We start from the raw sequence: 13991 nt of genomic DNA, 5'->3' as shown, positions 1-13991 counted from the left end.
AAATAAGTTCCTCTTTCTCCTTCTGTTGTACTAATCTGTCCTTGTAGTTGTGCGTTATGACACTTAGTGCATGTTAGAGTTAGCCCAAGTGTTCATGCCTGCTGTACTGTAGGGATTGGTGAACTTCCCCGTGGCCTGTTTTATTTTTTTACTTATGTAGGAATGACAATAATGACAGGGTAGGAGTTAACCTACTAGAAGTGTTTGAGTTCAGGTTGAGAAAATGTTCTGAGAAGGAGAACGTAATGCTACTTTTTGGGTAATTTGTTGAAATCACCTATTTCTGACTTCATTGTGTCTCCTACTCTGAATGGGGTGGGTTTTGTGGTACTTTGTTGGCAAGTAGGTGGTAAAAATAATTTTGAAGTTGTGCTTGTGTGGCCACTGGAGTTTCTGTTATGTTTTATTCATGGTAGTAGTCCTCTGATTCCTCATCTCCACATTACTTGGGGCAGTTCAAAACAGGTTTTTAATGGACTTGGCTCCCAGACTTCTGTGTTTTGCCCTGTCACATCTGCGTTCCTCTTTTGTAACCTTGCCTCATGTAACAGAAATAAACTAAATAACTAATGACCCAGAGTAGCACATTAAATCAGGTTAAATAACCAGATTACATACAAGGACACAAAAATGTTTATTGAAATACTGTAGGCAATTAAAGGTAATGTATTCTTTGTTTTAAATTTAACTGTAATGTAGAATGACCCTTGCAGTCTAATCAGTTTAATAACTCAACAGCATCTTTAAAGAGATGGGGGAAGATGTTGAGATATTTCATCCTGGTCACTATTCATGTTTCTGTCATTTCAACAACACAGACATCCCAGAAAAATGCCCTAAATTGTGGGGCTTTTCAGAACCACCAGGGAATACAGAGCTTAAACACCTTTTTGCCTGCCCTGCCCTGGCATCCAGCAGACTGCAGGGTAAGGACTAAGGGTAGGATGGCTGTTTTGTGGCTTTGTATCCATCTGCTTAATTCACACTGGAAAGAACTGGCTTGAAGTTCTGGACTTTAATTAATCTGCTCTATTCCCTGTAAACACAGTAATAAATTCTGATTCTGTCCATGGCAGAAACATTCCTCCCCCTTTCTGTTAGCTGAGATTCCTTTTGTCCCCAAATAAATTTCAGTGTTTTTCCCCAGGGAACGTTTCATTCTTCTTCCCCATAATCTGCCAACCACGCTAGGAGAGAGGATGGAAATGGAAGCAACCCAACTGGTTGCTCAGGATATCTCATGGAGCATTCATTGCCTTATCTTTGTGTTGTCGGGTGGTTTTGCATGCAGCATTAGAACTGCAGCACCACTCTTGGTCCTTGCCCATTTATACATGGTGCCATCCAAACCTGAAAGCTCCGTTCCCAGCAAGCTACCTAGGGAAGTCATGAGTAACAAATTCACAATGCCTTGGCTTGCTTTTATTTTCCCACTTTACCTTAAAATGTTACTTCCTATTGAAATTTATATCACAGATGCTTTACTATGGTTTTTACCTGATCAGCTGAGAAATTCATAATTCTGTATCAATATATCTTGATTCTTTTTGAGACATAAAAACAATCTATGAAGAGCATTTATTTAGTGATATGCTTCAACACATATGATTATCTTTTTTCATTGCATCGACCCAACTGTTTTATTGTTCCAGTAATTAAGATAAGTTTTGTTTTGTTTTGGTTTTAATAAGGTTGAAGACAAATGCTTGAATCTGGTTTCTTATATTGGTAAATTATATTTGGCTTAAAAAATATTGTTTTAATGAAAAAAAAAGCATCATTTAAAGCTAGCAGATACAGGAATTTGCTTACCATTGGGTTTACTTACTCTATAAGTTAAAGTGTATTTTTAATGCATTTTCATCAAGAAGATTAGATTTTTAGATCAGCGGTGTTATTGTTTATATTTTGGTGGGGTTTTTTTACAGTTTTGTAGATTTCTAGTCACAGTATTTGTAATTTCTGCTTATTTAGGTGTCAACTAAAACAAGCACTTGCGTTGAGTAATTGGAAACTTAAAGCTGTTTATGAATTTATAATTTTTTTCTTTTTTTTTTTTTTTGGTAATATCATTTAAAGACCAAGGATCCCCAACTCCATCTCTTTCTGAACGATTACAATACATTTTTCACTGTGACTCCGAGTGGCATCACCCGTTACCTCACCCTGCTGCAGCCTGTTGACAGAGAAGTCCAACAGCTTTACACCTTCTCGGTAAGCTAAATGCGCTTGAAGGCACGTCAGGCATTGTTCAGTCAAAAAATCTTTAGTCATAACTTCATTGTAGATCATTAAAATGGCACAGAAGAAAACTAGGGAGGGATGAACAGCCGCGATACTGGGGGAGCTGGGGGGTGGGTGCGGGTAACTGTGGTAGTGTGCTCTTCCGACATGCACGTGTTTGGTTTGATAATAACATCTTTTTATGCCCCTACCAGCATCATCTCCATGGTCCCAGGCCGGTATCCTGCTCCTCACCACCCTCCTATGACAGTCTGATCCTTCTTTTTTGTGCTTGGCATGGCCTTTGAAGGCACCTTTGCCTGTTCTCGTCCCGGCCCTTGAGCTAGGAACATGGCACCTGTAATGGCCTTTCCACTTCGCTTTAGTACAACATAAAAAAAGTAGGCTAACATAAACCACAGCCAGCAGTATTTTAAAAAAAGGGAGGGGGGGAAAGCTTGAATGGAGTTAATACTCCCTCAGGCATTTCCCAGTCTGTGTGTAAAATCCTTACAGCAATTTGCAAATGTGCTGTAGGGAAATCCTGTTCCTCTGCACGGGTTACGAGTCAATGCCTCCATATTTTCTCTCCATTTAACATTTGAAAGGAGAGTTCTGATTTCCTCTATGGAGTAAGAAGGCCTTGAGCTCTTTAACCCCACCTTAAAATGCTGTCTTTGATGTTTAAGGTATGTATAGCAGCTCCTCAGTGTGGCCATGCCCAGGGACACTTGCAGTGTTAGACAGGTTTGTGACCTGGGGTGGCCAGGCCCTGCTCCTTGAGGCTCTGCCCTTCCAGCCACCCCCTCACATCCCAGCCCTGAAGCAGTTATTGCCTCTCATCTCGCCTGCTGATCTGACACACTATGTTTTAAAAGCATCGTTCCATTTTGCTTTTGCCCTGAGTCTTGCACACTGCAGGCTCAAGCTCGGCTGAAGCCTTCTATAATCTTAAGTGCAAACAAAAATGAAAAATTAAAGGCTGATTTTTAGTTGTCATACTGTATTTTCTCATAGTTGGAATTGTATTAATAACACACCATTAAAATATGTTCTTGTTCTGCTTTTTTTTTTTTTTAACCCTGAAGATGACAGCTTCTGATGGTGTACAGGAGAGTGTCCCAGTGACAGTCAATATCGTGGTGATTGATGCAAATGATAATTCCCCAACGTTCTCCAATATATCATACAATGTCAAGATTTATACAGATATGAGGCCTGGGGAAGGCATTATAAAGGTAATTTCAGGTCTTTTTATTAGCTTTTATTAATTAACAAACTCTCTTTTTGTTAGCAGTAGACAGTCTGGTAAATACAAATTGGAAATGCACTGAAACAGCTAGAAATGAAGTTTGTGTAGCTCCATCCACTTCATTAATTACATAGCTATTAATAAGCTGCTAATACTACATGATAGGCCTGTCTTACACTTATAGCTGCAGTTTAGCTGTTTCATCTGAAGTTCTACAAAACCTTTTCATCTGAAAAATCTCAAAAGAAAAGTCTCCTGTATTAGTGGGATATTGAAAGAAAACATTTTGCACTAACAGATAAACAGTTCAGTAGAACATAACCAGAAATTTTTTACCAGGTCATAAAGCCTTTTGTTTTTTACAGGAGCCTAATTCTTTAGTTTGTAGAGCAAATGAGCAGTGAAAAATGTGTTGAACACAGAGAGAGAAACAGTTTTAATTACAGTTAGCAAGTACTGATTTATGTTTCAGTGCAGACTGGAGGTAAATCCTGATTGCACTGAATTTAATGTAAAAAGGCTGTTTTGGGTAGTAATTCTTCTGAGATCTCGGCCATGCTCCTGGGTGCTTCCAGTCTAGATGGATGAGTAGACAAGATGCTGTTAGTGGAGATTGGCCTTCAAGGATGGTAGAAGGCAGTGGGACTATTGGGAAAAAAAAAAAATTCATCAGCTGACTTAAAATACCATTTTCTGAAATATAATCAGGAATTAAGCATTTGGAGGTGGCAGTGATGTAACATTATTAGGAGAGAGTTCATTGTCTGTTCTGGCATACGCCCTACCTGAGCTGTACTTCGGATCTTCCTTACTGTTATCCTTGTCTTTTCATCAGTCTGGGCTACAGGTGCTTAAAAGGATCAATGGTAGCCATTTTCAGCAAGACTTGAGTGAAAGATAAAAGTTTTAAACATAAGTTCCTTCAAGTTAAGCACAAGGTTGTTGGGGGTTGTCGGGGGGAAGAGACACCAAATACTCTTGTCCTGAATGAGCAAAAGGCAGGTGTTGCTCAGGAGCTGTGTGTAGGGTTTGACACATCTCATAAACACGTGGATTTTGCAAGTGCAATAGATTCACTTGATATTTAAGATACAGAGATACCTACAGTGCTGAAAACATTTAAATATTTTTTTTTTTCCTAAAGCATAAGTACTCTATTCCAAAAAAAAATAAAATCATTAGAGTTGTCACATGGCCTTTGTTGTGCAGGGCATCAGGCAAAGTAGTGTGCTACAGATTTAAATGATCTGAATATCCAAATGGTTTTCCGCGTAAAGGTGTTATGTGCCAGAACATGAGGCAGCTGATGCTAAACGAGATTGCAATATGTGTGAAAAGAATGGTTTCAGTAACCAAAGTTGGCCTTCAGGATGCTCTGAGCTGCTCGAGTTCTGTTTATGATACTTGGGATGACATAGAATAGCTACTGTGTTTTCCTAGAACAACTTAAATGCTAAAGTGCTTCTGTGTTCAACAGGAACGTGCTCTTCAGAGGGTTTATACTTTCTGGCATTCCAACTGCAAATATTTTCAGATCCTGGAGGCGTGCAAAGAGCAGGAGTACAGATTCCTTAATAAATTGTTCCTTCTGGGAAAAAGCAAGAGAGTGGCTCTGCAAGGCCATCTGCCTTAGCCTGTGCCACCAGAATTAGGTTAGCAGAGACACAAATTACTTCTCTGTGAGCAGGTTTGGTCTGAGAGACTGTTATGTTCCTGCTCCTCCACTGCCCATCACAGCAGTTACCTTTTGCCTTCACACACTGATGCTGTGTAACTGCTTGTGTAAAGAGCATTGATCAGATCAATGAAATTATGCAGATTAGAAATATTTCAAGGATGAAAGAGTGTAAGGGTAGAAATGGTAAGAAGAAAAGTTTAGATGTAAATATTGCGAAGAGCATTTGAATTTAGCTAATGCCTGAAGTAGATCTGGAACAGGCCCCTTCTAGAATGACATGGATATGAGGAAGTGTTTCTTTGATATCATGGATATCTAGACTGGCTCTGAGGAAGGATTTCTGTGCAGAAGGGGCTGTTGGGCGTTGGAATGGGCTGCCCAGGGCAGGGGGGGAGTCCCCATCCCTGGAGGAGTTGAAGAGTCGGGCTGAGCCAGCGCTGAGGGATCTGGGGGAGTTGGGAACGGTCAGGGTGAGGGTCATGGTTGGACTGGAGGAGCTTCAGGGGCTTTTCCAACAGAGATGATTCTGTGACATGATGAAGTTGGTGATGAGTAGAGGGTAAGTCAGGCCTTAAACTTCCCTTTGCTAAAAATTAAAATTATTTTGGAAAACGTAGGAGTTCCAAGAGTGAGGATTTTTCCCTCCTCCACACTTCTGGCTGCAAGGTCAACGTGTTTAGTTTAAGACTATGTGTTTATACTGTGGCCAGAGATGGAGGGAAAAAATGATGATGATCTGAGTTTATAAACTAATTGACACAAAAAAACTCCTAGGAGTCATCTTAAGATTTCTGCATACTGTGATAATGCCAGTAATAATGATTTCAGGCTGTTGGGGTATTTGGGAAGTTTCTCACCTTGTTATTTTGGCTGGGCTGCAGACACCAAGTCTTTCATTCAGTGTTATCGGAGTGTGAGACATGGGATTTGTCTTGTGGAGTTACGAGTTGCCACTGAGTCTGTAGTGCCATGAATACCCACGGGTTTCCTTAGGCGAGGGAGGTGAGTATGTGCAGCCTGATCACTGTTTTCTTCTGCTTTATAAATACCTGCTCAAAAGGAAAGCAGACTTTTTTTTTTTTTTTTTTTTTTGACTACTAATACAGTGATTTTGATGATATACTTAGCTTATTCTCTGTATGTGGAATGAACTCATCTTGTAACCCTATCTCATCACTGGATTAAGAATAATTTGAGATTCTCTGCTGTAAGATGATGATCAGCTGTGATAGCCCCCAGAGGAAAATGGCCCAGGTCAGATATGATTAGTCTGTAAAAAACACTTTCTCTAATTAGAGAAAGTAGGTTAGAATAAGAACACTGACCTCAGTGAAACTGTACAGTCTCATAATCATTTACACATAAGCACTGGCTTGCACTTAACTCCCTACTCAGACTTCTTTTCAGAGATGATCAAGGAAGTTGCTTCTACAAAAATGCGAATTTCTGGTGTAGCAGTGTAAATGCTCTAATGTAGTTTCCAGTTGGTTTTTATTATCCTCAGGGTAATAAGGGTTTAAGATTTTTTTAAAATTTTTTTTTCTGAGTGTAGCTGCCTGAAAATGTACAAATAACCCCAGTTTATACTTGCTTGTTGTCCCATTTTGTGGGAAATTATTTTGATTTTATACCCGTAAAAACCCCAAGCATATTAGTTAATAGTTTAGATTGCTGTCTGGTACACTTTAAAAAAAAAAAAAAAAAAGTAAATTAAAACATCTTTATGCTCTGCTTGAAAATAACCACAAATAGCAGGAAAAAAAAATTAATTACAAGTGAAATTCAGGGGTGTATTTCCAATTTTTTTTTTCCCCCTGGGTGGTTAGAGCAAGGCATTTCCCTCCTTTCCCTGTTGCCTTCTAAAAGAAGTGAGCAGAACAGTGGAAACAAATTTGTGTGCTGCTGAGTTGCTTTGGTTTCATCAGGGAGCCTGGTAGTGGTGGGTAATCTACCTTTTGCTTTCCAGTTGTACGTTTTACCTGCAGCTTTGCAGAGCTGCTGGTGTATTTTTCAGAAAGTTGGAGGGTATCATGACAGAGGAGCTTGTTCCCTTTGGAGGAATGACCTCCCCCCCATTTTCTGAGGATACAGGACGGAGCAGCTGCTTGGGCAGGGGCTATGACAGTACCATTGAGGGGTCGAAATCAGGATTGGCTTGGGAAGCTTATATTTCAGTTGTCTACTCTGAGTACTTGTGAGATTATTTGAGGCCTTGATTGAAGAGAGTATTTTCTCAGTTAAGTCTAAATATCTGTATATTCAGTCCCTTTCAACTGGAGAATTTCTTATCTAATTTTTCCTTTCACTTTTATAGGTATTTTATTGCGCTTCCTGAGAGACACATTAGCTGATTGAGAAATCTATCATTTAAAACAGTTCAATGTGTGGTAAATAATAATTATCACTGGAAAGACTAATATTAAGCCTGCTGAAGTTCTTAATTTCATCTTTTTTATATTATTATAATTTTGTTATCCTGTTTTTCACTTTTCTATTTGTACTTTCTTCATGTGATTCAGATATTTAAACTAGTTACACAGTGGTGGTTGGAGTATGCAGCTGTAATTGCAATAATATTTCACATAAGTAGTTTAAATGCACTCTGTTTCTTTAGAAATCTCTCATTTCTATATACAGCATAAACTATGGAGTGCACAGAATATTGAGCAAGAAAATGGGAGCGCTGAGAAGGGACAGAGGATGGCAAAAAACATTATCCACCTAAATCTTTGTGTAAATTTGCCTGAAGGTCAAAGACTTCCTTGTCTTATTAAGAGATTTTTTATATGTTCTTTTTACAGAAAAACTTTGGCACTGGCCTTAAGAAATATATGCTGAAACCAAAATAACCTCTTCTAATTTCTCTGTCTATTTTAATTTCTACCTCATTTCCTGTTGCAGAGGTATGACCCATGTTCAAGAGCTCTCTTATAACAACAAATCAATAACTCTGTGTTTGAAAATGGAAAATAAGCTATGCAGTGGGTTAGTGTATTACCTGTTCACCTGGTGTGAGCTGAAACAATTTTGCCTAAGATGGCCAGTGCAAGTTAATTTGGAAGTCCTGCTCCAGATCCTGGTTATGCAGAGCACTGAACTTCACACATCGTGGCATAAATGGCCATTGTGCTGAAGGTCAGAAATGAAAGCAAAAAGGTAAAACATGGTAAACCAGAAGGCATTAAAGTTTCTATTACTTATCTCTTGCTCACAGTAGAATTAGTCTTGAGCAGCAGCAGTACTTTCAGTTGTACATGGAGACAAATTTTATTTAGAGACATTAAATAAATGCCTCCTCCGAGACTGTTTTGATGTTACCTCAAATGCAGCTTCTCAGTATTGAATCACTTTGTCTCTTTTAAACAGTCTCTTTTCATTCCCTACACATGTGACTCAAGCCATCCTTGCATACAGACACACTAAATTACGTATTAGAGACATGTTCAGGTGTTTGCAGCTTGGCATATGCTCATGGTTTACAGCTCTTAAACATGCATCTTGCTATAAAGCCACAGAATAATTTAGAAGAAATCTTTGTAAATTCATCTCCAAACCACACTTAAAATTTTATTTATGTGGTTTTCAACCCTTTGCCTTCAGTCCATCAGCATATTTGTTTCCATCTAAAAAGTAAACATTAGCAGAAACGGAAAGCAAAACCAGGTTCTGTTTGCATTTCTCAGTAGTTGTACCTGCACACACAAGTAAAAACAATGGATAGAGACTTAATGTCTGAAGATATTGAAATTGTATTTTGACCTACTCTGTCAGTGTTACGTTTTGTTGGCTCAAGTTCAGGAATATCTGCCATCACAATCCCGTTCACCCCTGACACACAGAACCTCATTACTGCTTTTCCTAGCGCAACTAAAGGCTGAGTTGTACTGCTGAGCCCTAGAAGGATGAGGAGGGTTGCCATCTCATTTCTGGCAGCTCGTTGTTTTTCACTGGTGTGCTGCTCTGGAAAGCAACCGTACTGTTTCCTTGATGCCGATATACAACATAAATGTGTATTGAATGTGGCTCTGGAGCCTCGCGCTCGCCTGACCGGAACACTCATTTCAAGGACAGCTATTGGGAGGTGAACTGGGTTGACTCATAGTTTCTTCAGGAGTCCCTTTAGGTCAGTCTGAGTCAGACAAACTTTGCTGAACATTTAATTTGTTGAAAAATGTAGCGCTACTGGAAAGGTTGGTAATCACTTTATCTGTTCAGGGCAAGGTCACTGAAAGTGTTGCAGAAAGGTTGCAGGTCAAATGTTGAAGCCCAGTTTCCTCCAAGTATAAAGTGAGTCTGAACAGAGCTTATATAGTGACCAAGAATGTGTCTCCATAGCTGTAAAGCCATCATTGTACATCTCCTTTTCCTTCCAAGAAAACCACTTCTTGCTGCAGCAGAATATGCACCTATTTTGCAAAACTTTCAATACATTGTCTGTTAACATAATGAAGCTGATACTGCTGGATGCAAAAGTTTCTTAGGAAAATAAAATAAATCTTGCTTTGTACTTCTTTCTGTATAATTTAGACCATGTTTCTCAAATCTTGTTAACTATGAAGCTCTATCGGTCTGGGACATCTGCAGACAGAATTTATAGAATCATATATTATGGCAGCTGTTAAACTTTAATTCTATTTAATTTTGGGTTTTATTCCTGCTTATGCCCCCAAAATGTTATTCAAATCACTTAGCTTTTCAAGCATTCAGTATTTTTAAGTTTAATTAACCTTATTAATCTATGTACTTGTGTAGTCGATTAATTTCCTTTTTAATGTCATCACAGTAAAAACTGGCCTTGTTCCAAATCCTGTCATTAAATACTTAGGACCCTGTATTTAGCATAAAGCCTTTATTTATGTTTTTGTGTGTGTTACTTTTGAATTTCAGTAGAGAAGGTTATTACAGCACTTTTATTAACTATGTCACCTGGTTTGATAGTTAATTCTCTGTGAGGTTAATGAACACATCCAGTTGTGTCCAGAAACTATAGAACAAGTGATTAAAGAAAGGGAATTTGGCAGGGATTTAAGCTCTAAATCCTAGGAGAGTGCAGAAAGTCAGTTTTATATGCTGAGTTTTGGTGTGTTGAGACTGACCATTGTGAGTTGATACATCAAGACATCATATGGGTGGAATGCAAAGCACGTTCCAAAAGTGCAGTCTTCATAGGATGGCTTTTTCAGAATTTCAAAAGTAACTATAGAATGAGAGAGATATGTTCTCAAAAAAAATGACATATGGATATTAACTTGGTTTTTAAACTTCTAAGGGGAGATGATCTCTGTTCCGTGATTTTTTGGAGGCATTTCAAGTGTTTTTCCTGAGTTCAGTAGACAGTATGTCTCAAAATACTACAGGGGGATGAATTAAGGAGTTTTGCTCATTCTAGTGCAACGGTGATCACTTTGTATTGTTGGAGGGAAGCATCTATGACAAAGAAATTCAAGTAAAATCAGTTTAGATAAAGTTAAATACTTCTCTGTTGGACATTTGCTTTGGATCACTGTGCTTGTGTGAAAGAAGCAGAATACAGATTACTTTGGGGAAAATTAACTTAACTAACATGCTTTTCAGTCCTGTGTATAACCTATTCCATCTTAAAAATATTGGTCCTCTGTAAAGTAACTCAGCCCCTAACAGCAGTAATAGCTTGCACTCCTAACAAACAAGGTAACCCCCACTTTTGTTAACACCCCTAGATCACTTTTTAACATTTCAGTTAATCTCTTTTGTTTAAGCTATTGTGTGCTTAGTTCTGGGTTTTGAGAAAGTTTTTTAATTTTTACATGAATTTTCGTATTTCACTGAGTCTATGTGTGTAAAGAATCAAGATTATCCTATAAAGCAACTAGATCCCTGAGTTTTTCACATACTCCCCTTGTTGTTTAATGTTGTATTCAAATGTGATTAACTTGAATATTACAGCTTTGGGTTTGATTCTTCATCCCTCATCTTTTTCTTGTTGCTAGGCTTGGCTTGTGCTCTTCCAGTTCTTTAGCTATCCCTGGGCAAAGGTGGCCTGAAAGTTGTGGGTAGTGCTTCGAAAGGCTGTGACCTGCTGAAGGTTGAGTGTGAGGCAGTGCTGATTAATAGATCACATTACATCCTAATGCAGCAGAGACTTCAATGAGTTCCTCTACCTGTCTGCAATTCTGTCAACTTTGAGAGCGTCACAGGGATGAGAAAAGGGTGTCTAGCAGGCAGACATTTAGCCTGCTGTGTTGGCTGGCCCTGGCTGAGATAATGTCTGTTGATCCTGCCGTTGACTTCGCAGTCATCAAGGTTTTGCATCATCGTGTGTTACCCTTAAATCCTGGCCTTGCAATCCTATGTGCAATGCTACCCACTGGCGTGACTGTTTGTGTCAAGAAAACCAAAGCAGATAGGCCAGCAGAGACCTTTCAAGAAGCTACATGCCTATTCTTTTTTTTTCATCCTCACTTTAAGGAGCCCTGCAGGGAATAATTTCTGAGGCTGGGATTTCTTATTGCTTTGTACATCCCAGGGTGGCTCTGCTGCTGTACCCGCTGGTGCCCTTTACATTTCCCACCTCAAACTTCTCCGCTGCTCCTGGGAGCAGCAGGAGCCCGTTGTGCCATCGTTCCCTGTCATTTCCACTTCACCACTGTTGGTACCGGGCAGCTGGGTGTACAGGCAGTGCTGTCACTGCCTGCTGTGGCCTCCTAGATGCTCAAGTACTGCTTGTACCACTTGATGTTGTCCTGTGTGCTGATTGAGGTAATATATAGTCATACACAATTAAGAGCCAACAGAGAAACCAGTGTGTGTTAGCAAAATAACCCCTATGGGAAGAAGAAATTCACCTTAGAAAGTCCAGAGGTACAGGTGTGGTTTGATGTTACTTGAGTGATTCATCTCTAAATGTTAACAGAAATGCTGTCCTTTTTGTTATCTGAATATGGTGATAATTAAGATGCAGTTTTAATCATAGGAATGCAAGTCAAGTGATAGGCACTGTGAGCAGTTCTGCTGTGTGATTATATGCCGTGTGTAGAATAACATGTTATTCTCTATGTGTGTAAAGGAAGAGAAGTGAAAGGGCTTCCCTAGGACATGGGGCTGTCAGCTGGCACGGCTGAGGTGGGAATTCGTATTTCTAACTGTGTTACAGCAGGGGTCTGATTTGAAACCTCAGATTGCTAGTTCTTTGCTTTATGGCATAGCAGTCAAAGTCATTGGTACTTGACACTTGGCTAAAAGCAAACAAATGTAATTAGTGAGCTATGTTTTCTGGTCGTGTGTAAATGTTTGATTTAGCACGAGACTCCATAGAAGTGGGCTAAATCCTCCCAGAGGTGAGATAAGATCCCCACACACCTCATTTCATCATGTTCATCATTATAATTTGTGTCTAAAATATTAGACCTTAGATTTTGCACATGCTCAGAGTTGAAATTGTGCAATTACATAGAAGAAACGTTACACATGAGAGTAATCACTGTAGAGAGACAGTGTAGAGGCAACAAAGTACATGCTCAGCTGAGTTTATCACCCGGCCCTGAGGCTGCCCCCACAAGCATAGCCTGTCAGGTAGGTGGGGTCATGGTGCCACGTGAAATGGGCCTTGCACGTCTGTGATGTGCATGGTTGTGCTTCCTACATGTGTATCCATAGGGGAACAGCTGCTCTTTCCATTCCACTCGCCTTCCTTGCTGGTATGTGCATGCGTGATACCAACATTGTTCTCCAGTTCCACGCAACGAGGGCTTGTGATGCAAGACCTGGTTATTAGAATTGTGGGCAGTAACAAAGCTGTCACTCTGAAGAGAGTAGAAAGGAATGAGAACTTTCAGTAATTAAATACCATCCTCTTGTTACATTTGCAACACAATAAGTATATTCTTCCTCCTTCCCCCCTTTATAGGAAGTGTTATAAATTTCAATCCACAGAGAGTAAACTTGGTCTTAATTAGCTTTCTTAATTTGTATCTTAAAATAATTTTCTTGCAGTCTTAGGTAAGCAGTTTTTTTCTGCTTCATGATGTTTTTACACTTATTATCCTTCATTTAAATGGTATCCTTGTACAGTAATTAGAAATTACTGCATATGTTACAGGTGTTCCAGTTTCCCCTCTACTTCCTCTACCCCTACGAGTTGCCTTACAAAGACCTATTAAAAGACAACACTGAACCATGCATGCTGACATTCTGGTTTTGAATTGCAGCTCACTGCTGTAGATGCGGACGAGGGACCCAATGGACAGATAGTATATGAAATTTTGGCTGGGGATCAGGGAGACTTCATCATCAATGACCGAACAGGCCTTATCACCATTGCTCCAGGAGTTGTATTGGCAGTGGGGCGATCCTATGCTCTCACTGTCAAAGCATCTGATAGTGCTCCTCCTGCGCAGAGAAGGTAATTCATCTTATAATGAAACTAATTTTTTAATCAGTGCTTAGCGGTGCATAAGAAGTGTGGCACATCCTCGTGTCTGTAACTCCTCACTGGAATACACTTCTATGTGTTCTCTTTGGTGTAAGGATCATATTTTGGAAAAGTGTCATATTAGAAGTCTTTCATTTTTTGTTCCTTATTTATCCTTTCCTTACAGTACATGGTTTTCATTATTTCATTTCCTTGTAATGGTCTGTTTCTTAAAAGCTCACGTGTTGTGCTGTCATTGTGCATGCCCGTTTGTTAAGAGAAATTGAAGTGAAGGGATGTAAAGAAGAAAGCAAGTGAGTAGAGAGATGCTTTTTGTTCAGAGTGAAGCTCGCTGTGATGCAGAAAGGATCTGAAATAGCCGGGTTGCTGAGCTGGAGACCTTCTCTCCAGGTGTAGGGTGTGCAGGGCTATCCAGAGTTGGCAGCTGT

General features: G+C 39.5%; 1 protein-coding gene across 1 annotated transcript in view; it reads left to right on the top strand.

The window, feature by feature from the left end:
- PCDH15 (protocadherin related 15) overlaps nucleotides 1-13991 on the top strand; it is a 448489-nt gene that overhangs the window by 252124 nt on the left and 182374 nt on the right. Inside the window, exons 12-14 of the mRNA XM_074924175.1 lie at nucleotides 2080-2214; nucleotides 3312-3461; nucleotides 13340-13533. Coding sequence (XP_074780276.1) covers nucleotides 2080-2214; nucleotides 3312-3461; nucleotides 13340-13533 — 479 coding nt within the window. The remainder of the gene's footprint in view (nucleotides 1-2079; nucleotides 2215-3311; nucleotides 3462-13339; nucleotides 13534-13991) is intronic.

The sequence above is a fragment of the Athene noctua genome, chromosome 21 (genome assembly GCF_965140245.1).
Source record: "Athene noctua chromosome 21, bAthNoc1.hap1.1, whole genome shotgun sequence".
In the NCBI taxonomy this organism is placed as follows: Eukaryota; Metazoa; Chordata; class Aves; order Strigiformes; family Strigidae; genus Athene; species Athene noctua.
Note: the sequence above shows the minus strand (reverse complement) of the source record. Positions and strands in the feature narration are given on the sequence as shown.